Here is a 24,617-nt window from a genome sequence, read left to right on the forward strand (position 1 = left end):
GTTGGCGGAAAGAAAGTCTTTTTCCCTTTTGCAGTTGGGGATCTCCCCAAGCCTGCTGATTAGAGGGAACACAACCTCTGGGCCTTGTTTCCTGAATGTCTGCAAACTTACTGTCTTAGATTAGGGGCTGGTAAACTATGCCCTGCAGCCCGCCTGTTTTTGTAAATAAAGTTTTATTGGGACTCAGCCACACTCATTCGTTGACGTATTGTCTGAGGCTGCTTCTGCACTACAACGGCAGGGCTGAGTAGCTATGGTGGAGACTGTCTGGCTCTCAAAGCCAAAAATATCTACTCTCTGGCCCTTTGTGGAAAAAATCTGCTGACTCTTGTCTCAGGTTGTAGATAATTAAGGGTGGTGGCACACCAAATTCCCCTTAGCTCACGCCACCAGGGCCAGGCTTTCAAGTTCCCCTCCTCCTCACACTTTCAGCATCCTGCTTATCCTACTTGTCATCTTTCCTGCCTCCGTATCTATTTTTGGCCTCTCCTGACCCACCTTGCTCCTTTCCTCAGCCTGCCCCTTCTCACCAGGTTGGTCCTGCCCAGGGAGGGGAGTGGATGAGAGAACGCCCTGCTGGCTTGTTTCCCACATGGGTCTCGGCAGAAACGGACGCGCTTGCTCCAGGAGGGCGAGTGGAGTGGGGAGGGGAACTGTTGCCTGGCAACGCAGCCACCTCCCCCTGCAGAATTTTCTGCAGAACTCAGGAGCAGACAATTCAACGGGCAGAAAGCGGGGGGCCTCCCAGAGGGGACCCTGTTCTATAGACCCAAACGAAGGACAACAACCCGATGTGTTGGCCAAGAAATTCTCCATAAAAACGATCAAATGCTGTGTCTAGTCACCCTGAGCACGTTCCAATAGGATGTTCTGTCAGACAGGAAATAAAAAGAGAGACTCACTTTCAGAAGTCAAAAAATGATAATAGGCAGGCTCTGACAGCCAGGAAACTCAAACGTTTATTTTTATGTTCAATTGTTGTTATATTCCTCAGGCCGGTTGCTGATAGAATTTTCTCTTTGTCTCTCCATGTATCTTATCTCTTAGTTTGTATCTTTTGTCATGGGTTGGTCTAAGTCTTATTTTATCTGTGATTTATTGTATTTATACTTTTGGGGAAGTAGATATTGTGCACAAGCAATGTCCAATGTAACTTCCTGTGAAGACGGACATGTTCTATATTTGGTGCCATCTGATCCAGTAGTCACCAGCCAATGAGCACTTGAAATGTGTCTAGTGTGACTTGAGGGACTGAATTTTAAATTTTATTTAATTGTAATTAATTGACATTTAAATAGATACACAGGGCAAGCGGCTACCATGTTGGAAAGCAGAAGATACACCATTTATTAAATAAAAATCATTTGATGAACCTCTATTTGAGTCATAGAGTGGGCTTGACAAGATGGGACAGTGGTCTTGAATCGATGAAAGAGGAAGAAACTAAACTGGACTTTGATCTAGGTGGAAAGCCACTGAGAAAGCCCCAGACAAAGGATTACATTGGTGGCCTAAGCCTAAGAAGACATGTCTGTAGATAGAGAAGTCTTAAAGAATTGGGTCGCAGGTTGGCTGGGTGGGTCATGACACGTCTCCCAGGCTCAGAATGAAAGGAAAGCAACAGGGGGAACTGAGGACCCCAGACCAGAGCTCGGCCTCAAGGGCAGGTCTCAAGAGGTCCAGGGTCTCCAGCCAGCACCTCTCCCCACTACCCAAATGCTCTGTCTTCCTGCTTGAGTCCTGGAGCTCCCACAGAAACCAACCAATCCGATGAGGACAGGAAGACTACCTGGGAAGGGCTTCAATCCTTCTTAGTTTCCAGAAGTTCCCAGTTTTGCAATCCAGGTGCAAACTGAGAATCACGCTTCCTATAGACTGGGAAAAACTTTCTGGAACTTGCCCTATGGCAGCAGCAGCCCTGCCTACCCCCACCTATTTCCTTGAGGTCTTACCCCGGGAGGCTGAGGCTGTAGGACTTGGGCCGCCTCCTCCTCATTCAGACCTAGCTGCAGCCAGATGGGGTGGGTGTGGAGAAGCCGGTCCAAAATGCTCAGTCTGTTGCAGAGGCTGTCGTAGCCAGAGTCCCGGGGACTGGCCGTCATATCCTCTTCCTCACGGTAGTCATCATCCTGGTGTCTCACCATGCTGGGACAAAGAGGAGGGCAAGGTTCAGTGCCTGGGACAAGGGGCCCATTCCCGACCGTCCCAGAGGCTTGGCCTGCCGTGGAGAGCAGGCTGTCTTTTCATCACCACCTTTTTTTGTCTTTCCCTCCACACTGAAAAATTTCTGAAAGCAGACACAATGTTTTACTTTATTCTCTATCCCTGTTTTTAAAACACAGTACTTTGCACTCAACAGAACCAACCTTCTATCTCAAAATTGTTTTCAAAAGATTCTAAATATCTTAAATGTGTTTAGTTAAGTCTTTGTCTTTGGGCATAAACCGTTTCTGACTCTGAGAAACGTTAAATTCCATCTATGGTAACCATGAGCTCCCAGTCCTCAGTAGCAAGTGTCAAAAGCACGACTGTCGTCCTGCCGGAAAAGCAAGGACAAAAAAGACTCGCATCACGCGCTCTCATTTTATATCCAAATGAACTGGATTTCCTATTTTTCTCACAAATCGTAGCATTCTTTTTCTGTTATTAATAGCATTATTTATAATTAAACCTCACAACGGAATGGTGTTGGCTATTTATAAAATCATGTTGACATTATTCATAATAGCCAAAAGGGAAACCAACCCAAATGTCCATTAACTGATTTTGATGGTTGGGTTCATGTGTCAACTTGGCCAGGTGATGGTACCCAGGTGTCTGGTCAAGCAAGCACTGGCCTAACCATTGCTGTGAGGATGTTTGTGGCTGGTTAATAAACCACCAGGCTGGTTTATTAAATCATCAGTCAATTGGCTGCAGCTGTGACTGATTACATCAATGAAGGGTGTGTCTTTCGCAATTAGAGAATGCAATTGGCTGGATTTAATCCAATCAGTTGGAGACTTTTAAGGGAGAAAAAGAGGGGATCTTTACTTCTTCTTAGGCTAGCCATGAGGCAGCTCCTGAGGAGTTCATCGAACACCTTCATCCGAGTTGCCAGTTCGCTGCCTGCCCTACGGAATTTGGACCTGTGCACCCCCCCAGTTGCGTGAGACACTTTTATAAAATCTTATATTTACAGATATCTCTTGTTGGTTCTGTTTCCCTAGAGAACCCTACCTAATACAGTGATAAATGGATAAATCAAATGCAGAATATTTATATAATGGAATATCATTTAGCCTTAAAAAGAAATGAATTCTGATACATGCTAAAACACGGATCAAACTTGAAAGCATTAGGCTAAGTAAATTGAGCCAGACACAAAAGAACAAATAGCATATGATTCCACTTACATGAAATATCTAGAATAAGCAAATTCATAGGGACAGAAAGTAGATTAGAGGTTACCAGGGGCCAAGCCGGAGGGAGAATGGGGAGATATTGCTTAATAGGTGCAGAGCTTCTGTTTACGGTGAAAGTTTTGATAATGGATGGGGGTGATGGTAGAACAACATGGGGAATGTAATCGTAATTTGTAAATCAAATGTGCAATGCCACTGCATCGTACACTTAAAAAAGGTTAAAATGCAAATGTTATGTTATATATATGTTACCACAATTAAAAAAATAAAAGCTATGTTCACTTCTATCAGTCACCTTTGGTGCTGACACTGACCCTGTTAGTGAGTATTTAATCACCATTTTATAGGAAATGGAGGCCCTAGGTATCCAGAGTAATAAATCACCATGAAAAGGCAGCACTAGAAATTACAAAGTTGTCCAGTGTTCACCTGACTTTCCAGGCAACAATTAAGATGGTGAACATGAGAAAATCTCCATGGGGTAGCAGTTAGATGACAGGTTCCTTACAAACATTCTCTCATTTTACTCCCCTCCACAGGCCTGAAGGTAGGTACTGAGATCGCGGTTTTAAGAAACAGGCTCAGAGGTGAACTCACTGCCCTCCCCCCTATGTGGGACCCGACTCCCAGGGGTGTAAATCTCCCTGGCAACACAGGATATGACTCCCAGGGATGAATCTGGACCCGGCATCGTGGGATTGAGAACATCTTCTTGACCAAAAGGGGGATGCGAAATGAAATGAAATAAAGTTTCAGTGGCTGAGAGATTTCAAATGGAGCCAAGAGGTCACTCTGGTGGACATTCTTACACACTACATAGATAACACTTTTTAGGTTTTAAGGTATTGGAATAGCTGGAAGTCAATACCTGAAACTATCAAATTCCAACCCAGTAGCCTTGACTCTTGAAGACAACTGTATGACAATGTAGCTTACAAGGGGTGACAGTGTGGTTGTGAAAACCTTGTGGATCGCACTCCCTTTATCCAGTGTATGGATGGAAGAGTAGAAAAATGGGGACAGAAACTAAATGAAAAATAGGGTGAGATGGTAGGGATGATTTGGGTGTTCTTTTTTATTTTTTATTCTTATTCTGATTCTTTCTGGTGTAAGGAAAATGTTCAGAAATAGATTGGGGTGATGAATGCACAGCTATATGATGGTACTGTGAACAGTTGATTATACACCATGGATGATTGTATGGTATGTGAATATATCTCAATAAAACTGAATTAAAAAAAAAAAAAGAGGCTCAGACCGGTTGAGTGTCTTCCCCAAGGTCTAGAGTGCTGAAATCCCAATCTGCTGCTGAACTCTCGGGTCTCTTTGCCTGGACCTGGCTCAGAAGTCACACTCACCCTGGCTCTCACCTTCAAGGGCGAGAGTAGCACAAACATCAGTACTGCTCATTCATTCTCAAGGGGAGAAGTCAGAGTTGGGGGGGTGGGTCACACAGTCTTCAAACATCTAAACCCAAAGAAACCCCGGCGCGTGGCCTTGACAAAGTCTTCAACACTGATGAGGACAAATGTTGAAACCAGATGTAAGGGGAAAGTGGGGAAATTTAAAAAAAGAAAGTGTAGCATTTCCTGATGGACACCCCCACACATAAACGGTGGGATCCAATACAGAAGAGGCCAGCCAGTTTTGGGTGCAGATCTCTGGTACTGCTTGGGCTGGCCAGAGACCTCCCCCTTCATTTCCTCCCCTCACCTCCTTCTTGACTTTTCCACAGAGCTAAAGAATCTCAAGCATCCATTCAAGGTTACTATTTTGTTTCCTCTCAAACGTGAGAGTTTTCACTTACATCTGCTACAATTTTCCAGACGGGAGAGTCTGTGCCAAAAAGACAGTTTCTCCTTCTGCAAATGCAATCCCACTGCCTCTGGGTATTTTGAAGTGAATATTTGCAGCTCTAAGAAGAAACTCTTCAAAATGAAACTGCTGTTAAAATTCCTTTCCCATAAGGTAAAAAGAAGACGTTAGTCATTGTCAATCTTGTCTGCCCATATTTACAATGGGGAGCTTAACAAACTTTCAATGACCAGACTTCACTAAAGATCAAATAAACCAGCTCTCTGGAACAGGGCCCAGGCACCCGAATTTTTAAAGCTCCCCAAGTGATCCCAAAGTTAGCCCAGTTGGATGACAGCTGCTTTGGATCAGTGCTTCCCAAACTTGAGTATGAGACACCTGGGGTTTGTTAAGACACAGATTCCTGGTTTAAGCCCCAGAGATTCTGATTCTGCAGTTTCAGGATGGGTCAGAGAATCTGCATTTTCTAACAGGCTCCTTGGTGACCCTGCTGCTGAATTGCAGATCACACTTTGAGAAGCACTGCCTGTGCCCTAAGGGCAAAACATGTTTTTTTTACCTTTGGTCCAAATATCTGGGGTTTTGGGGGTGGGGTGGGGGTGGGGAAGATGACATGCCACTGAAGGAACTGTCAGAACCTATTAAATAACGAGACATTTCATCCCTGCCATCTCAGGTTGGTGATGTTTCCAAGACCAAATTCTACAATCTCGAACAGGCCAATCCCAATACTCCTGTGTGCAGAGAGTAAATATGTTGACATTCCTTCTTTCTTCTTTAGAAGAGCACATCCTGTGACTCCTCTTGTTTCAAGAAATTCAGAAGCCTTTGTCCTGACAACTGACCTCAGTCCAAAAGCCAGGGGCCAGACAGGAAGACATGATAAGATCCATGGAACCTCACAAAGGACCAACCATACCTTAGAACCTGCCTTTGAAAACGACTAAGCTAACTCCTTTATTCAGCCAGCCATTTGAAGTTTATAGTATATAATTAAAGAACAAATTGGCTTTTATCGCAAAAGAACTAAGGAAGGAAATAATGAATCTGTAGGGGACGCTGTTGGTGCCCGAGATACTGTCTCCCAGCTGCTGTGAGTCTTGGCTGCTAAAAGCTCTTAGCTGCTCCCCTTCTCCTGAGACTTGCCGTCTTCCTGGAAATGTCCAGGAAGCTAAGCCCTCTCCCCATGGATTCTGGGATGTCAAGTGTGGATTCTTGTCTCTGGGCGGGACAACCCTAGGGTGCCATTCACACTCCAGAGCTCCCCATGGGATCAGGTGGAGGACAGACCCTAGATGACCCACACTTGTGCCTGGTTTCTCTCCTGCCCCATCGTGCATCCCTCACTCTTCACAGGCTTCTCCTGAGAGCCTTCCCTCCATAAAACACTTGCACAAGAATCTCCACCCCAGGTTCTGCCTCTAGGGAACTCAACCTAAGGCAGAACCCGATGAAATTAATAGAAACGAATGTGCAGAGGGAGGACAGAAAATGAGTAGCTTGTAACAGGTAGGCTGTGCTACAGTCTAGGAGGCTCTGAAGGCCACTCGGTCACAGTGCGCAAACCGGACACCAGCCTCAGGTCCTCTCCTTCTGGGGAGGCCGGAGACACCGACCAGCTCGGTTCCTGAGCCTTTTTCTAACCGGAAAATGGTAATAATACCTACCAACATCGTGTAATAATTGATGCAGCAGGTGAAGGAAAAAAGAATAGCTATAGTCTTAAATATCACTCCGTGGATCACATTAATTATGAAGAGGAAAGGGACCTGACAACCGAGAAACCTGGCAAACAGCATCTCAACCCAGGGATCAGAGTTATCACCACTGATGACAAATCATCCTCACATCAAGTGCCCCAATATGATGCCCTGGGGGGGATATAATGTCACCTGGGTTCTCCTTCCTGCCTCCAAATAGCCCATCCTGAATCTACACACGAGGAACAATCAGACAGATCCAAACTGAGGTGTTTTCTATTAAGCCACTGGCCTGAACTCTTCAATGTCAATGCATTAAAAGACCCAGAGAGAGGAGAGAGAGAGAGAAAGGGGGAGGGGGGGGGTAGAGGGAGAGAAAGGCTATGGATTGCTCCACGTGAAATGAGAATAAAATGACATGATAATTACACTGAACACATGGAATTTTATTCCATTCATTGTCAGAGTAAAAAAACATCTATAAAGGACAGTTGTGGGATATTAGAGTAAGGGTGTATATTAGATGATCTTGTACTAATGTTTAATTTCCTGAGTGTGATAATCTTGTACTAATGTTTAATTTCCTGAGTGTGATAATTTTACTATGTTCATGTAGGGAAATGTGTTCATTCTTAGGAGATGTCTGTCAAAGTATTTAGTGGCAAAGTATCAAATTGTCTGGAAGTTTCAAATGGTTCAGCCCATTACCACTGTTCCCCCAAAAGAAAGAAAACATACACAGAGAGAAAGCAAATGTGGTAAAATTTCAACAATTAGTCAATTTAGGTGAAGGCTATGTAAGATCTACTGTACTATTCTTGGGACTCTTCTGTAATGCTGGGAATTTCTCAAAACACTAGGGTAGGGAAAAAGTAATAATAGCAATCATCTCACTGGATTTTTATGAGTATAAAATCCATTTATTTATTTAACTGTTAGTTTTAGGAAGTACTATGTGCAAGCGTGTTCAGGAAGATCTCCTTGCACTTTCCAGTATGTCACCTCCTCTTCCAAGCTACAGCCTAAACAGCGTATCTCAAGTGTATAGTTTGTACAATCTATTCTTTTTCAAATGTGTGAGATGACAATCATCAAGGTGAAAATACATATATATTTGATGTGAGGTTGTTTCTGTAGGGGAAAAAAATGCTGGCACATGAATACTGTCAAGAACTTTCCCACTTCAGCTGTTGTAAAGCAAAAATAAAGTTCATGGGGCTACATAGAAGGCAAAATGCTAAATTCTTACCGAACCAAGGGTGGGACATATTGGCTAATCGGTGTCAGTGCTCTGGATGGTTCTACACTCAGAGTTAGGCCATATGGACAAAACAAACACAAGAAACAAAAAGTCCCCCACACCTTCTCAAGGTGTGTTAAAAATACCTCCCTTAAGCTGAATCATCACATTTTTCAATGGACAGTCCATAACAATATCTATAAGATGCACCCTATTTTTTTTTAATGATGAGAGTTGTTTGAATTAAATATTTAAAATATACTAAGCATCTCCCTTTCTACAGCAGACTGTTAGATAATATTTCAACTAAAAATAGATTAGTTTGGTTAATTAACAACTTATAAAAGCTTCCCATAGAATGAATGGCAAGTTCGCTGTGGGATTAAAGTGGTGGCTTTAATTGAGTCATGGGACATCTTCTGAAAATGTTTTCCATGGTTCTCTGGCTCCCCACATGTGTTTCTGCATGGTGAGCGTGTTGCCTTAGCACAAACACTATCCTATCTGCCATGGAATTTGGTACATTTTCAATCTACCTGTCATAAATCACAGGCAAAGCTACCCTTAGATTTTAGCAAGGTATTGTTTTGCTTCTACATATAAGATAGCTGGAATCTCAAAAGGACATTATTGGGACATACAAAAACATTGGAATATAGACTATGCTTTATATTAATACCAAATCTCTTAAACTTGGTGACTCTACATAGTTGCATAAGTGAACATCCTTATTCTTAAGAAATGTGCATGGAAGAATTAAGTGTTCAAGAAGACTGATGTATACAATTTACTCTCAAATAGATAATAAATAGACGGATGGGTGCATGGATGGAACGACAGGCAAATGTGGCAAAATGTTAAAAGCTGGTGGATTTAGGTATCAGGGTAGGAGGCATGTTGGAGTTTTCTGTATGGGTTCTCTATATGATTGAAAAAAAAATTGTTGGGATCTGTAAGTTGAGTCCTGTGGGTACATTCAGATGACTGAGTTGCAGGCCAGCTGTAGGAAGGATGATTACAACCTCCAAAAAACCACCTTGGCTTTCGGCTTTTAACTCCTCCTTCTCAACCCCCAGACAAGGCACCACCCTTGACCCCCTCTATAGGCTCTATAAAGGTGAGGCAGGGAACTGTCTTCTTGGAGGGAGAATCCCAGCTTTCCCTGCTCCTTCCTAGTTCAGTGCTGGCGTTGGGAGTGGGGCTGAGAAATCCACCAGGCTGCCTCAGCTCTGGGATCTGAAGGGGTCGGGGCAGGCTCCACCCCAGCTCACCTTTCCAGGGCCCAGCTGCATTTCCAACAAGGCACTCCCTTCTAACTCAGCTCTGAAGAAACACCCCGTGTTTTTTCTGAAGGCTGAGAGCTAGTTTCCTGAGGGTTCCCAGTGGACCTTCCAGACTTTTAAGAAAACGAATAGCTTTTCCTTGCTTGCAAGGTAAGTGCCTAATAAAGTGTTACAGAATGAATCAACACAAGTTGATGGGGCTAATGATTATCAGTAGAATGCTCACCTGGTCAATAAAACAAAACAGTAAACAAAAAGTGGAGCCCAGGATTCCATTTTGCTTTTGTCTATGACTTAATTATGGCTTAAAGTAATCACATTACCTGTCTACCTAATTTAACAGATGCCATCCTGTTATGAAGGGAAGAACTCCAAATTGAAACAAAAAACAAAGCTCTATTACAGGTCAGGGCAGATTAATTTTTGGTATTTTATAACTTCTCAATGGTTTACTAAACATTGACAGTATTTCCCAAAGAGGAGTGCATATGCGAAGGTGATATCTGGAGGTCTGGTTTTGATTGTAGTGGTGAATACTTACATTATGTGTATTTAGTGGATTTATGTGTATTTCGTGTATTTCCCAGTTACGGTGGAGAAATTAAATTTACTTTTTTCTAAGAATGTATTTATGGAAAATGATGAGTTGATTTAAAGAAAAATAGTTGGCAAGTTGATAGCCACGATGGACATGAATAAGGGAAAAATTCTGGCACAAGACATGACTGAAATTTGGCGGAACGATCATTTGGGTTAGAACATAACAATGCTTTTCTTGGATTTATGTTCACAAGCCCGTCTTGAATGCAAGGGGAAGACCATGCTGAGAAAGGAGCTCTCTGCCATTGCACCTGCTCTCCTGCCTCCTACCTGTGTCCAAGCCATTCCTGACTGTCCATTGCTGTATCTGGCTCCTACCCATCATGAACACAGACCTCAAATCCCCACAGCCTCCCTGATCCCCACAACTCCAAGCCACCCTGCTGCCCTCTGAATTCCCTTACCCATTGTTTATCAGCCTCTGGCACTCACCCCATTTTACTCTGCATTACGCTCATTCGTAAACAAGCTTTCTCTCTCCCACTAGCCTGGCGCCAACCCCAGACCTTTTTCTGGCTTGGCCCAGGGCATGACCAGGACTGGGCTGCACACAGCAAGGCTCAGGCCTTATGAGCAAGGAAGAGGAGCAGCTCGGCTGCAGTGAGAACCCATTGTGGCCACTGGTGTCTCCATTAGCTTTCTCTGGGGCTGCCAGCACAGCCTCTAAGTCAGGTATTTCCTCCGCCAACAACAGAATCTGGCTGCTCGTTCCAGTCTCAGGAGACAAAGGATTCTTACCTTTGTGTTTATCAGGAAATGCAAGGCAAAGATCACTGCAGCCACCCAGAGCCCCTTGGGCTTTGGTTATCTCAGGGCCTGGAGCAAGAGACGGAGGCAGCCCCAATTTTCCAAGAAGAACCAATCCAAAGTTTTAGCAGATTCCTCTTCACTGTTCATGTACATCCCTCATGGACACCCCTTCCACCTCTCCTCCCCCAGCAGGGGGTGACGGCTGCAGATGGGCATAAAAGTCAACGCTGAGTGTGTCTAGAATTGCAACTCTATGCCCGCCAGCACAGGACAAGGTGATAAGTGCTCCATTCAATGCCCCCAAATACAGAACACCTTATTCCAAGACTGGGAACCATATGCACAAGCTAGCTCAGCACAGGAGAATATTGGCAGGAAAGCTGCTGTCAGTTAAGGCAGGTACAGCAAATGGAGAAACCCAAAGTGGGGACACCCCACTGCCCGCATCACACACGCTGACAAGGGCTTTAGCATTCAGTTATCTGATGAGTTATCATTTATCTGGAATCAAAGCTACCACTTTCCTGCTCATGTAAAATGCATCAATACCAAGATGTGATTTTTTATAAACCATGTCCTGATCTTAATTGAGTCAGCCCAATTCCTCAGCTCCCCTCAGCTTATAAAATTCAATGGAATGCTGGAAATTCAGGCTTGAATTAAAGCCTCAGTGTTGCCTTCCTAACTGTGAGGCTTTGACCCATTGATGCAGGTTGTGGGGCCTCAGTTTCACCATGTCCCAAAATGGACTTATGTTGAAGAAAGGAATCTGTTATCAAAACAGTCAAACAAAACCTGAAAACAAATACTGATTATAAGATCCCGGAATGTCTTTGAAACTATAAGGAATGATTCTACTCAGTGGCATTTCCAGGATTTTTCCATTATAGTGTCTCCTGATTTTTGGAGAAAATCACTAAAAGAAAGCAAGGTAATTGGTTTCCATTCTAGCACCGACAAAGATTATTCTAGAAATGAAAGTCTGGAGCTTGGTTCATCAGGATTTAATTTGATTTGGGGGAAAATAAAAAACAAAAAACAAAACAGAATCTCCTTAAGGATGGTTCCTGTGTGCAACCTGGCAGGTACTTATAGCCAAAGACTTCTCCCAACTACCAGAGGGTCTAATCCCAGCTTGGACTTTGCTGCTTACCATTCACGGAAAAAAGAAAGGAAAACTAGCCTCTTCTCTTGATATTTTGTGTTGACATGCCCATGCCTATTTCCTGCATCTCTGGGTGCCTTCTTCTTTTGGTCCATGTATACAGCCTTCAGCTGCACCAGCCCTTGAATATGGTGGGTTGAACCATGTACCCAAATTTGGACATGTTCTTGGTCTTGATCTACATTTTATGGGTATGGACCCATTGCAAATAAAATCTCTTCAACATGTTACTTTAGCTAAAGTGTGACTCCACTGAATCAGGTTGGACTTTAATCCAGATTACTGGAGTCCTTTATAAGCAGAATGAAAGTCAGATGGAGAGAGAAGCCAAGAGAGTCCACCATATGCATTGCCATGTGACAGAAAAGCCAAGGACCAAGGGTAACTGGTAGCCAGCCCCAGAAGGCCACAGTCTTCAGAGAGAAAGTGTCTCCTGGCTGACACCTGATTTTGGACTTCTCCTAGCCTCAAAACTGTGAGTCTATAAATTCGTATTGTTTAAGCCAACCCATTGAGTGGTATTTGTTTTGTCAGCTAGGAAATGAAAGTAGTGCCTGACCCAGCTGCTGTGCAAGGAGGAAATAACCCAAAACATGTTACCGCCCAAGGGGACCAAGCTTTCAACTACAAGAGGCCATGCAGGAGTTGTCTTAAGAAAGAGGGACCAGACAGAAATCTGATATTATGTCCACCATCGTCTTGCCCCTGGAGCACTAAATTCTTGTCCATGTATCAAAAGGAAAACAAACACACCCAAATGCCAAACAGTAGCCAAGATGTCAAACTTGGTGGAGATGAACCAGGGTTTAAGCAGGGCTGGGAGAAGGTGAGGGGATGGGTCTGTGATCAACAGTTTCTGGAAAAATGTTAGTAGAAGAGTCCCCTTATATAGAGAGATCTAGAAAATGACAGCCCATTCTGAATAGATCACCCCGATAAAAATTTTTGGCACAATGACCAATTCCAGTTTCTGTTAAACACGCACACTAAGCAAACAAAAATTCACTAAGCAAACAAAAATTCCAAGGAAAACTTCAGTTTTTGGACAGTTCATGTGCAATGATTTCTTAACACCTTCAGCCATGAAAACATTTCTTTAGAATTTGTGATGCTGAATTAAACCCCTACTCTGTAATACCTAGGTCTGGAGAGGAGGGGAGGCTCCAAATCATTCTGGGTGCGCATGGCTAACACACTCACTTATAGCAGAGAAATTGCTAGGTGAGCCGAGGAAACCTTTTACCCACCATGCAAGCCGAGAAAAGTGATGGGACAGTAAGTCTTAAAATTGGGTATAGTGCAATACTAGAGATCAATAAGAGAGCGGGGTAAGGGGCATGGGATGTTTGGGGTCTTCTTTTTACTTTTCATTTCTTTTTCTGGAGTAATGCAAATGTTCTAAAACTGATCATGGTGACGAATACACAAATAGGTGACGATACTGTGAACCAGTGATTGTACACTTTGGATGGATTGTATGATATGTGAATATATCTCAGTAAAATTACATTTTTAAAAAAGTGATGGGGCAGAGGCTGGGTGCAATGAATATTCTTATGAGAATTACTGTACATCTACCTGAATTGTGAGGGACATTAGAGATCATTTTGTTTATCTCCTTATTTGAGGTCAAAGCTCTAGAAATGGCTAGAACTGGGTCCAAGCTAGCTTTCTGACTTGGGCTCTTCCCCAGCACTATGCAAGTTGATGTTTTAATTCCTCGAGGACCTCTTTTTGTCCTCTTAAACTCTCAAAGGTGAAAAAAATCACTACCATATTTTGGGACATGGATTCTGTTCCTCCATGGCTATCGGCTACTGCTTTTTGAGGCCACAAATCTTCCTCAGAAAGATTTCTAAAAGCCAGCCACAGACGGACTTTTGTGAAAAACTTTTCGGGCCTTTGATGGAATCTAAGCTCTATTGACCGAGGACTAGGAATCGAGGACACCACCAAAAAGTGAACAGGGGCACGTGTCTGCCCCCGGGGAGCCACTGCCATTTGCACAAGAGAAGAAGGGCTTGGGAACTTTGGGGCCCCTGACCTTCCTCCTGAGGCCTCTCCAGCCAGAGATGAAAAGGGCAGATATGGAGCAAACACTGGCAGGGACATTAATCCGTTCCTGTAAATATAAGAAATCGAAACAAAGAACCTATTGTCCCTGTTGACCTTGGAACTCAAAACAGGGAGGATCAGGGGCCTGGTGAGCTCCACAGCCCTGTCCCCAAACCTTCAGCCTGCGTGGAGCATGTACACTGCTTCCCGGAAAGGTGAGTGTGGCATGGATTAGCATTTCTTCATATTTAAGAGCTTTTGTCTACACTGGTATTACTGCATAGCTTGACTAAATCACAACTGAATTTGTTTTTCCTTCTTTAAAAACATTACTTTATTGCAAAGATAATATCAAAATAACCAAAATACGATACGGAAACTGCCTTTACCCTCATCAAAGCAATGTTTTTATTTATTCACATTACCATCCAGCATTCGAGGGTAAGCATATTTACTTTTATGTATGTGCTATAATAGTATAGCTGTAATTCTATATTCTATGTTTGTATCATGCCATGGCTAGCTATTTTCGTTTGACTTCTATACTTTGCCGCTCCAACCCAACCCTACCAAAAAAAAAAAAAAAAAGATAATTGGCATTATCAGCCTTCTGTATAACTTTCTGAATCTTTTTTGAGGCTCACGGATTCCCTGATTTTCAAACCATGTTCCACAGAGCCTTAGGGGTACCACTGCTGGAGAAGCTGTCCCATGTGTGGACAGAAGGACTCCTAGGCAGGTAAGTCTTAAATCCTTCTTCTCTCCAATAAGAGCAGTTCTGATTTTATCTGTGATAGGTATTTGATCTTTGCATGCAATGTCATTTGAATGGGTTTGGAAGTTAAAAAATAGTTTGATACCGTAAACACATGGAACTTTTGAATGGGGAGTGAAATCTAGTTGGTTTGTTACAGGATACTGTGAAACCCTCATACATCCCCAAGTAATCTGGGCAGAGAATAAAAATGTATTTGCAAAGCCCCTCTGAGGGACTGGTGGAAAATGTGGAAATATTCAACTTCCCCACCTGGGGAACTACTGGTGTACTCACAAGCACTGAGGACAACCAATTTAGAAGGCCAAGCCCTCAATCTTGGGGCTTGCCCTTATGAAGCTTTGTTACTGCAAAGGAGAGGCTAAGACCTACCTATAATTGTGCCTAAGAGTCACCCCCAGAGAGCCTCTTTTGTTGCTCAGATGTGGCCTCTCTCTCTAAGCCAACTTGGCAGGTGGACTCGCTGCCCTCCCCCCTACTTGGACATGACTCCCAGGGGTGCAAATCTCCCTGGTAACGTGGAACATGACTCCTGGGGATGAGACTGGACCTGGCATCATGGAATTGAAAAAGCTTTCTTGACTGAAAGGGGGAAGAGAAATGAAACAAAATAAAGTTTCACTGTCTGAGATATTTCAAATGAAGTCGAGAGGTCATTCTGGAGGTTATTTTTATGTGTTATATAGCTATCCCTTTTTAGTTTTTAGTGTATTGGAATAGCTAGAAGAAAATACCTGAAACTGTTGAACTGCAACCCAGCAGCCTTGATTTTTTTTTAATTAAATTCAGTTTTATTGAGATATAGTCACATACCATACAATCATCCATGGTGTACAATCAACTGTTCACAGTACCATCATATAGTTATGCATTCATCACCCCAATCTATTTTTGAACATTTTCCTTACACCAGAAAGAATAAGAATAATAAAAAATAAAGGTAAAAAATAACACCCAAATCATGCCCCCCATCCCACCCTATTTTTCATTAGTTTTTGTCCCCACTTTTCTACTCATCCATCCATACACTGGATATGGGGAGTATGATCCACATCGTTTTCACAATCACACTGTCACCCCTTATAAGCTACATTGTTATATACTCATTTTCAAGAGTCAAGGCTACTGGGTTGGAGTTTGATAGTTTCAGTTATTTACTTCTAGCTATTCCAGTACATTAAGTCCTAAAAGGGTTATCTCTATAATACATAAGAATGTCCACCAGAGTGACTTCTTGACTCCATTTGAAATCTCTCAGCCAGTGAAACTTTATATCGTTTCATTTCACATCCCCCTTTTGGTCAAGAAGATGTTCTCAATCCCATGATGCCAGGTCCAAATTCATCGCCGGGAGTCATATCCCACGTTGCCAGGGAGATTTACACCCCCGGGAGCCAGGTCCCATGTAACGGGGAGAGCAGTGAGTTCACCTGCCAAGTTGGCTCAGAGGGCCACATCTGAGCAACAAAGAGGTACTCAGGGGGAGATTCTTAGGCACAATTATAAGCAGGTTTAGCCTCTCCTTTGCAGTAATGAGTTCCATAAGGGCAAGCCCCAAGATAGAGGGCTTGGTATACCAAACTGCCACTCCTAAATGTTTGTGAGAACTTCAGCAACCACCCAGGTGAGGAAGTCCAACACTTCTGCATTTTCCCCCAGCTCCTCAGGGGGGCCCTGCATATATATTTTTATTCTCTGCCCAAATTACTTTGGGATGTGTCGCTATTTCACACTAACCTATACAAACCTACCATATCTCATTTCCTATTCAAAGTTCCATGTAATTATGGTATTTGAACAAACTGACTGTAGAAGTTATATCGTTTAGAAAATATAGATCCTGCACCAAATAAACACCTCTTCCCTTGATCTCACATGGAAGCTGAAGTTTTAAAACTCAGTCAGTTTCGACCTTTACACTTTGGCCTGATTTGCCCTAGTCTTAACCAGATCTGTTTCATTCATATCTCTAATTGAAGTCTGGGCTCTTTCTCAGCTTTTTTTTTTTTTTTTTTTTTTTTTTTTTTAACAATTCAGTAGCCTTGATTTTTGAAGACGATTGCATAACTATGTAGTTTACACGGTTTGACTGTGATTGTGAAAACCTTGTGACTCACACTCCCTTTATCCAGTGTATGGACGGATGAGTAGAAAAACGGGAATAAAATGTAAATGAATAATAGTGGGGATGGGGGATAGGATGTTTTGGGTGTTCTTCTTTACCTGTATTTTTTTCTTTATAAATTTTTTTTTTTGGAGTAATGAGAATGTTCAAAAATTGATTGTGATGATGAATGCACAACTATATGATAGTAATGTGCTCAATTGTACACTGTGCATGATTGTAGGGTATGCGAATATATCTCAATAAAACAGAATAACAATAATTAAAAAAACCAGTTTGAAAGTCATTGGATGATGTATGGAGAGCGCCCTTTCAGATCTAAAATGCTTGGTAGGGGGTAACCTAGTGTCTAACTTCAAACAGGGTTCTGCCACTAAGATGTGTGAGAGCGATTTCCAAACGGATCTTCCAAATGGAGAGCTTTTGTGATATCATGGCCCTACTGACTTAGTACTCATTAATCCTTTCCCTCCTTACTCAGGTTTCAAAAACTCTATCAGTCCAAACCAAAAGCCACATGGGCCTGTTCTTACCTTCTAGTGTCCCAGCTACCCACATTTCTCCTTGCGATTTTAAGGGGATGATGCCCTAGATATAGAAAGCCACAGCTTTCACCTTGTAGAAGGTCAAACTATAAGACCCCTTGTCATGCCTGAATTTTAACTATGTGGATATTTTGTGGCAGAATCAATGACCAATATAACAATGAGCCTGCAAAGCATAACATTTATTTAGAGCCAAATTAAGAGTGTGCCACTGTTAAAATTCTGGGTGCTGAAGTTGAATGTTAACCTGGAAGCCATCCACTAAATTGGCAGGTGCTACTCCTGCACAAAATTGGAATCAATTCTTAGAATATACTGTGCATTTCCAGGGTCATCAGTTAAAAATTGTGAATGCTCTACCCTTTAAAAACACATGGGAAAATATTGGAAGGATACACTCCAAATAGGAAACAACCAACCAACAAATCAAATGAAGGGACCTCTATCGCAAGGGAAATGTTTACAGTGATTTTTCATCTTTATTTTTTATGTTGTTTTTGCCACAATGCACATGTTTTTTGTTTTTGTTTTTTTTTTTAGCAATAAGAAAAAATGATAAAAAGAAAAATAACATGTCATACAATACAATATACTACTAAGGACAGCAAATAACACCACTACCAAGAATCCCATATTACTTCCCTGTATCCCCCTCTCATATACATTTAGCATTGGCATATTGCCTTTGTTACATTTAATGGAGGTATATTACAATGTTACTGTTGACCATAGACTCCAGTTTGCTTTGATTATGTTTTTTCCTGAATACCATCACTTTTTCAAATTTCTACATGGTTGACATTCATTTGCTTTCCCACATGCAAAAACATTTTTATATTTGTATATTTAGTAACAGTCATTGGCCACTCCAGTTTTTGCCACGTTATACAGTCCCAGTCTTTATCATCTATCTTTAACTCTGGTGTCATACATTCTCCTATCCCACCTCTTTCAGCTTTACTCACAGACATCTTTGTTCAGTGTACTTACAATACTGTGCTACCATCACACAGTATTATGCTATCTATTTCTGGATCTATGCAATCACTCCTAAACATTCTGTAGTCCTTCAGCATCAAATGGCTGATCTCTGCCCTCTTTCTATCTCCTGGTCACCTGTGTTGTCAGCTTTTAACTCCCAAAGTTTGTTCATTAATGTCTGTTCATATTAGTGAGACCATACAGAATCTGTCCTTTTGTTTCTGGCTAACTTCACTCAACATAATGTCCTCAAGGTTTATCCACATTATTACATGATCCATGTCTTTGTTCTGTCTTACAGCTGCATAATATTCCATCATGTGTATATACCACAGTTTGTTTATCCACTCGTCCTTTGATGGACAATTGGGCTGTTTCCATCTCTTGAATGCACATGTTTTTATTTGGGTGATCAGAAAAAGAAATTGGAAGTGTTCCTTAAAAAAAAAAACAGCTTCCCAAATATAACAGATATCATCAATAAAGACAGACAAAGCGACTCTTTTTGGCATTCTTAATCAGGAAGCCGTTTTTACACTTGCTTAACTCACCCTTTAAGACTGATGTCTAGGGTCTCGTCTTCTCTAAAACCACATCCTACCAGGAATTACCTGTCCCCACTGAGGTTCCCAGGACACCTGGCAGATCCTCTCTTCACCGGGCATGCTCCTCTATTATATCCTCATTCCATTACATCAGACTCACTTTGTTTATGATTTTGCTACTTTAGTAACAGTATCAGCAAAGAGTTGGTCAATACTCACGGAATTCGTTGAACCCATATCTACCACCACTTCTGGTGTCTGGAAATAAGGAAACACCTTAGGGAGTTAGGAGAGTAGAGCTTGAACTAGTCACAGCAGAATATTCTCAGTGAGCAGGAGAGGAAAATGTCTTCCTGCAAAACTATTACCATTCCAGAACCTCCCCTACTGATGAGCCAAGCTGTGCTCCCCAAAGTGCAACTCCTGGCCTGCCCCCGCAATGGGAAGGAGCAGCTGTATCTACGGGATCACTTGGGTATTTTAGACAAATGAATTTTCCAGTCCGTCTGAGCCTAATCTGACCCAGGTCGAGGAGCTTCTCTAGCCTGTTTTCCCATGAGATATTCTTTGAGAAAGAATGTGATCAGGGAGGCAATGACACATATCCAAGATGTAGTGGAAATGTACATTTGCAGTTCTTAGAAAGAGACAGTGTTGAAGAAGGAACCATAAACTGCGATAACACCAAACATTTTTCCAGGGTCTAGGATACTGCAAGATATGCTTTTATATCCTGTCAGCAAATGACTGTTGCGAGCCTCTCATGTCCTGCTGAACCTGGCTGGGCGCTCACAGTCTGGTCAAGGAGGAAAAACAACGTTTCTATGGGTGGGACAGATCCTAGGAGGGAGACCTGCTCCCAGATGCTGAGGATGTCCCAAGCGCTGAACCCAGTGGTGTAGGCAGGTTTCCAGAGAGAAAAAGGGGAAACTATTTGTTTTGGGTGCTAATACCACATGCCACATGGGTACTGTTTAAGAAGTCAAAACACAAAGTGGTTTTGCATCCAATGACTCAAATTTGCTTCCAAATGACCTCATGAAGACACTCTGCAAAATCTTTCCAGCAAAGCAAAAGGAGGTATAAATAAATGAAAAAATAGTCACTTTTTAACTGCTGTTTCAAGAAGAAACAATGGCAAGGAATAAAATGAAGCGATATTATATTCTTTTTGAAGTCACCAAGGTTGAGGATATATATATATATATATATATATATATATATATATTAATATGGGAAATTGTATTGGGTGAAGAGGTATTTTAAGTTTAAAGGTAGAACTTAAACTACAAAAATGACCTTTTCTGATTTAGTCAGATATGACGCAGCTCATGATGGCCTTGGCCAAATCCATTCAGGAGATGCTGAATATTTCTGCATATGAGAACTGAACATATGTTCTCATATGAGAACTGAAGCAAAAGACCCTTGCAAGTGGAAGGATTTTGTTGCAATTTATTAGATCTAAGATTCAAAAGCAGAAATGCAAATAGTAAAAGGTGCATATACATTTACTTTTTCTTATGATTTCTAGATTATTTTATCTTTTAATCCTCCCCTCAAATAATCCCTTTCATAGCTTCACAGTTTCCATAAATATCACCCAGCAACCTGGCTGTGAGCTCAGAATTCCCCATGACCTCAGCCTTGAACTTAGATGTGAAAAATGTGCTGCTCTGTGAAGCCCAAAGAGCTCCCATTCTTGAGTCCCTCAGAACTGCAGTTACAGAAACTCAAATCAACATATTCATCCAAATACCAGATGAGGAAGGCAGCCAATACCAAGTGTTGACGAGAATAGAGCCTCCACGACTCGCACACACTGTTGGCGGGAGTACGAATTGGTATAACCTCTTTGGAAACCATCAGGCGCTATCTGCTAAAGTTGAATATTTACCCACACTACAACCTAACAATTCCATTCCTATATTCCTAACTGAAGGTGGTCATGCATGTTCACTAAAAGACATGCATGAAAAGGTTCACAGCAGCCTTATTACAATTAGCCCCAAAATGGAGATAGTCTAAATGTCCATCACCAGTAGAATGGATAAAGAAAATGTAGTGTGTTCGTGTGATGGAATACTAGGCAATGAAAATGGATGAACCTCAACAACATACAAACAAGGATGAGTGAATCTCACAAATATAACATTGAGTGGAAGAAGGAAGACTTAAAGGAGCACACACTGTATGATTCCAGTGACGTAAGGCTGAAAAACAGGCAAAACTGATCTATGGCAAAAGAGGTCAGGATAGTAGTGACCTTTAGGGAAGGGAGTCTTTGGGGGAAGGGGTTCCTGGGACGCCGGGAACGTTCTGTTTTTGGATCAGGGTGCTGGTTACCTAGGTGTGTTTACTCTGTGAACATATGTCAAGTCTATACTAGTTCTGTGGAGAACAATGGGCCAGTTGAAAGGAGGAAGGGAGGGTCCAAGAGTGAGTGCTTCCTGGAGGAAGTGCATTCCAGCAGAGTGAAGAGAAGGCATGAAGCCTGCTTGGCAAGGAAGCCAGTGGGGCTGGAGCCAATGGACGGAGGGGGAGCGACTGTAAGGGAAGAGATGGGGTAGGAGGAGTCAGATCCGGTGGAGTCTCAAAGGCCATGGTGATAATTTGGGTTTTACCCTGAGACAGAAAACTGTTGAAGGGCTTTGGATTCAAGAGGGTCATGACTTGAATTTAGACTAAATTAAAGGACCACTCTGTATGCTGTTTAGATAATGGTCCATAGGAACTGGAGTGAGTGGAAGCAGGGGCAGTAGGTAGGTGGCTTCTGTAATGGTCCCTGGGAGACAGAAGGCTGTTGTGCCTTGATGGGGGTGGTAGCACAGGAGCTGCTGAGAAGTGATAGAGCTGCCTCGATTTGGAGATGGATGGGTGGGAGGTGTGAGAGGAAGAGATGCCTCGGGGATGACTCTGGAGCCCAAGCACCCAGAGGCAGGGTTACTGGGATGGGGAAAGCCAGGGAGGGAGCAGGTTTGTGAAGGGAAATCAAGGGTTCGATTTCGGTCTAAACTTGAGATATCCAAGGCAGGGCTGAGTGGACAGTTGACAGCACGCCTCTAGATCCAAAGGGAACCCAAGATCAGCATAAGGGATATAGTCTGGGAATCACCAATATTCAAATGAGATCAAATGGGTGGAATTATCTGGAAAATTCTGTAGATATCTATTTAACAAACAAGTAACCTGCTAGGCACTGTTCTAGGTGCTTTGCAGCTATCAATACATTTTCTCTCCCTAACAACCCTCTGAAGTAAAGCTCTATCTTTATCCCCATTTTATTCAATTGGAAACGAGGCTTGGAGATTTTTAAGTATCATGCCCAAGGTTAGCAGGAGAGAGAAGGGAGGTGTGTAAAGAAGGGGTTCAAGGACCGAGCTCTGGGATTCTCCAGTGTTATGGGGTCAGGGAGACGAGGAGGAAACAGCCATGGAGATAAGAAGCAGCAGCAGGGAGGCAAGGGGGAACCAGAGCGTGGCATCCCAGACACCAGGCTGAGCAAGTGTTCCAAGAAAGGAAGGAATGAGGGGCTGTGTCAGAGGATGCTGGGAGGACAAGTGGGCTGCAAACCGAGTCCTGACCACAGGCTGGCAAAAAAAGTCACATCTTTTATGTTCACTAACCTCGTTTTGAAATTAACTTCTTTCCATTTCGAAAGCAGGCAACAAACCACAGTAGTATTAGCAGTACCTGAGAGACCATCACTAATAGAAACCACAGATGTTTCCATCCCCTTGGCCATTGTTGTAGCGATGGCACCATATTGGTTATGCTCATCCTTACTTCCAGATTACAGTAGTTATTTAATGTGTTAACAAAAAAGGACAGATGCTGTGAAATCCCACATTTTTAATACCTGGATCATTATATTTCAATATAATTATTTTTCCCATGTCATCCTATATATTTTATTATATGCATTTAAAATACTATTCTGAGACGGGTCCATGGCACAAGAAAAGTTGAAAGATCTCCAACTTATCTCAATATTAACCAAAAGGAGCAAACATCAACACGGGTAGAAGCCAGGGTGATGACTAACCCTAGGACACCAGCTGGACACTGAACCCCATGTTCCACACACTAAGGAACTGGGGACATTTTGTGGTGGCTGTGGGTGGGGTCATTAAGGCCGTGTCAGCCACAGAACGTGCTGGGCCACCTGCAGGAGGGGCTGTTTGCTACTTCTCTTTACAAGGGCAACCCTGCTACTCAAACTCTTGCTCTGCTTCTCTCCTTTCCTCTCTGGGCTGCCCTGTGCCAGATGGAACTGCTGTTTCCTGTATGGCCACAGCTGTGCTCTGCCTTAATTTTGGAAAAAAAAAATCAATGTCCTGTTTATCCCCGCCCCCCTCTCTATATCTGGTCCTCCTGACGTCTCCATTGGGCAAAATGGAGAAATTAAAACCAGAGTCACGGCTCTAAGGTTCTAAAACAAGAGACTTCAACCCAGAAGTTTAAAGCCTCATTAGTCTGGTTAAAATGTGTCTTGCTTTTCCTATTTCTTTCCAATTAAAAAAACCCTAGCTAAAGTGCCTCTGAAAATCTGTAAGTTCAGTGTTAACCAATATAGCATTCAAAAATAAAACAAAGCGAAAGCTCTTCTGGAATGCTTAAAGTCACTCTTAAATTTGAAAGGAAAAAAAAAAAGCTTGAAAGAGATGTTAAAGGTTAAATGAAAGCCCAGCTGTCCCTCCCTAATACCTCCTAAAGTCAGAGAGCAAGATCTTAAGGGTCCCTGAACACACATTATCATTCTGTCATCCCTGTGATGTAAGTACAGGGGATGAATTCCCGGCCCTGGAGTCTGTCATCTGCAGAGCTTTGGGCCTCTCTGGGTGTCATGTTTCCTGGATGTGGAAGAAATCAGCGCTTCTAAAGCTTTCTTCCTTTACTCTCTTGTCATCAACCTGCACTCCAATTTAATTTTAGCTCAACAATGCAAAGGGTCAAGAGAAATCCCCTGGCTAAAATTCTACGTAGTTTGGAACTGCTCCGATTGTGAGGCTGGAAGTGAAAGTCTCTAAGCAAAAATTATTGTGCTTTTGTCTGGTTTATGGGGAAAAAACCTAAATCGTCAAAGCCCTTTGCATGGAGGCTAAAGGGGATCAGGGAAGGCCTGAGTGCTGCTAGGACCTTAGGACCATCTGGTCTACCCCTTCGTTTTGTAGAAAAGCAAAGGAAATGGAAGGCACACAGAATTTCCATAGCTAAGGGGAATACAGTTCCACCAGGGACACGGGGTGTTTGAAGCAGCACCTTCCAACTGCTGAGTGACTCCCTGGTATTGCCCTCAGTTGCCCTCAGGGGAACGAGTTGGGCTGGTTTCAAACTTGCCCAGACAACCCAAACACCTGGCCTCGCCCTTGCAGGGCTCCTCCTGCCCGTGGCATGACTTGCAAGCAAAACCCACTCCATAAACCTCATCCTGCACGGGGCAGCCTCAACCCATTCACTGGGAGAAGACAAGAAGCTGGTAATGAACCTGCCCTCCAAGGCACCAAGTGTCTGTGCCTTTTTGTAATGCTTATATTCTGTTGTCTTTGCCAGCAAGGAATTCCAGCATCCAAGAGTTGTCAGAGGCTTTGCCAACCCCTCCAACCTTCCTTCCCCTATCCTGCCTGTGACATG

The 24,617-nt window shown here is 42.8% G+C and overlaps 1 protein-coding gene across 8 annotated transcripts in view; it reads right to left on the reverse strand.

Annotated features, from left to right (window-relative positions):
* The window catches only part of RIN2 (Ras and Rab interactor 2), a 249,289-nt gene that overhangs the window by 41,373 nt on the left and 183,299 nt on the right, over nt 1–24,617 (reverse strand). For all 8 annotated transcript variants that reach the window (XM_037810948.1, XM_037810953.1, XM_037810950.1 and 5 more), the window contains one exon: nt 1,953–2,145. In XM_037810948.1, coding sequence (XP_037666876.1) covers nt 1,953–2,145 — 193 coding nt within the window. The remainder of the gene's footprint in view (nt 1–1,952; nt 2,146–24,617) is intronic.

Source organism: Choloepus didactylus, chromosome 19 (genome assembly GCF_015220235.1).
Source record: "Choloepus didactylus isolate mChoDid1 chromosome 19, mChoDid1.pri, whole genome shotgun sequence".
Classification (NCBI taxonomy): Eukaryota; Metazoa; Chordata; class Mammalia; order Pilosa; family Megalonychidae; genus Choloepus; species Choloepus didactylus.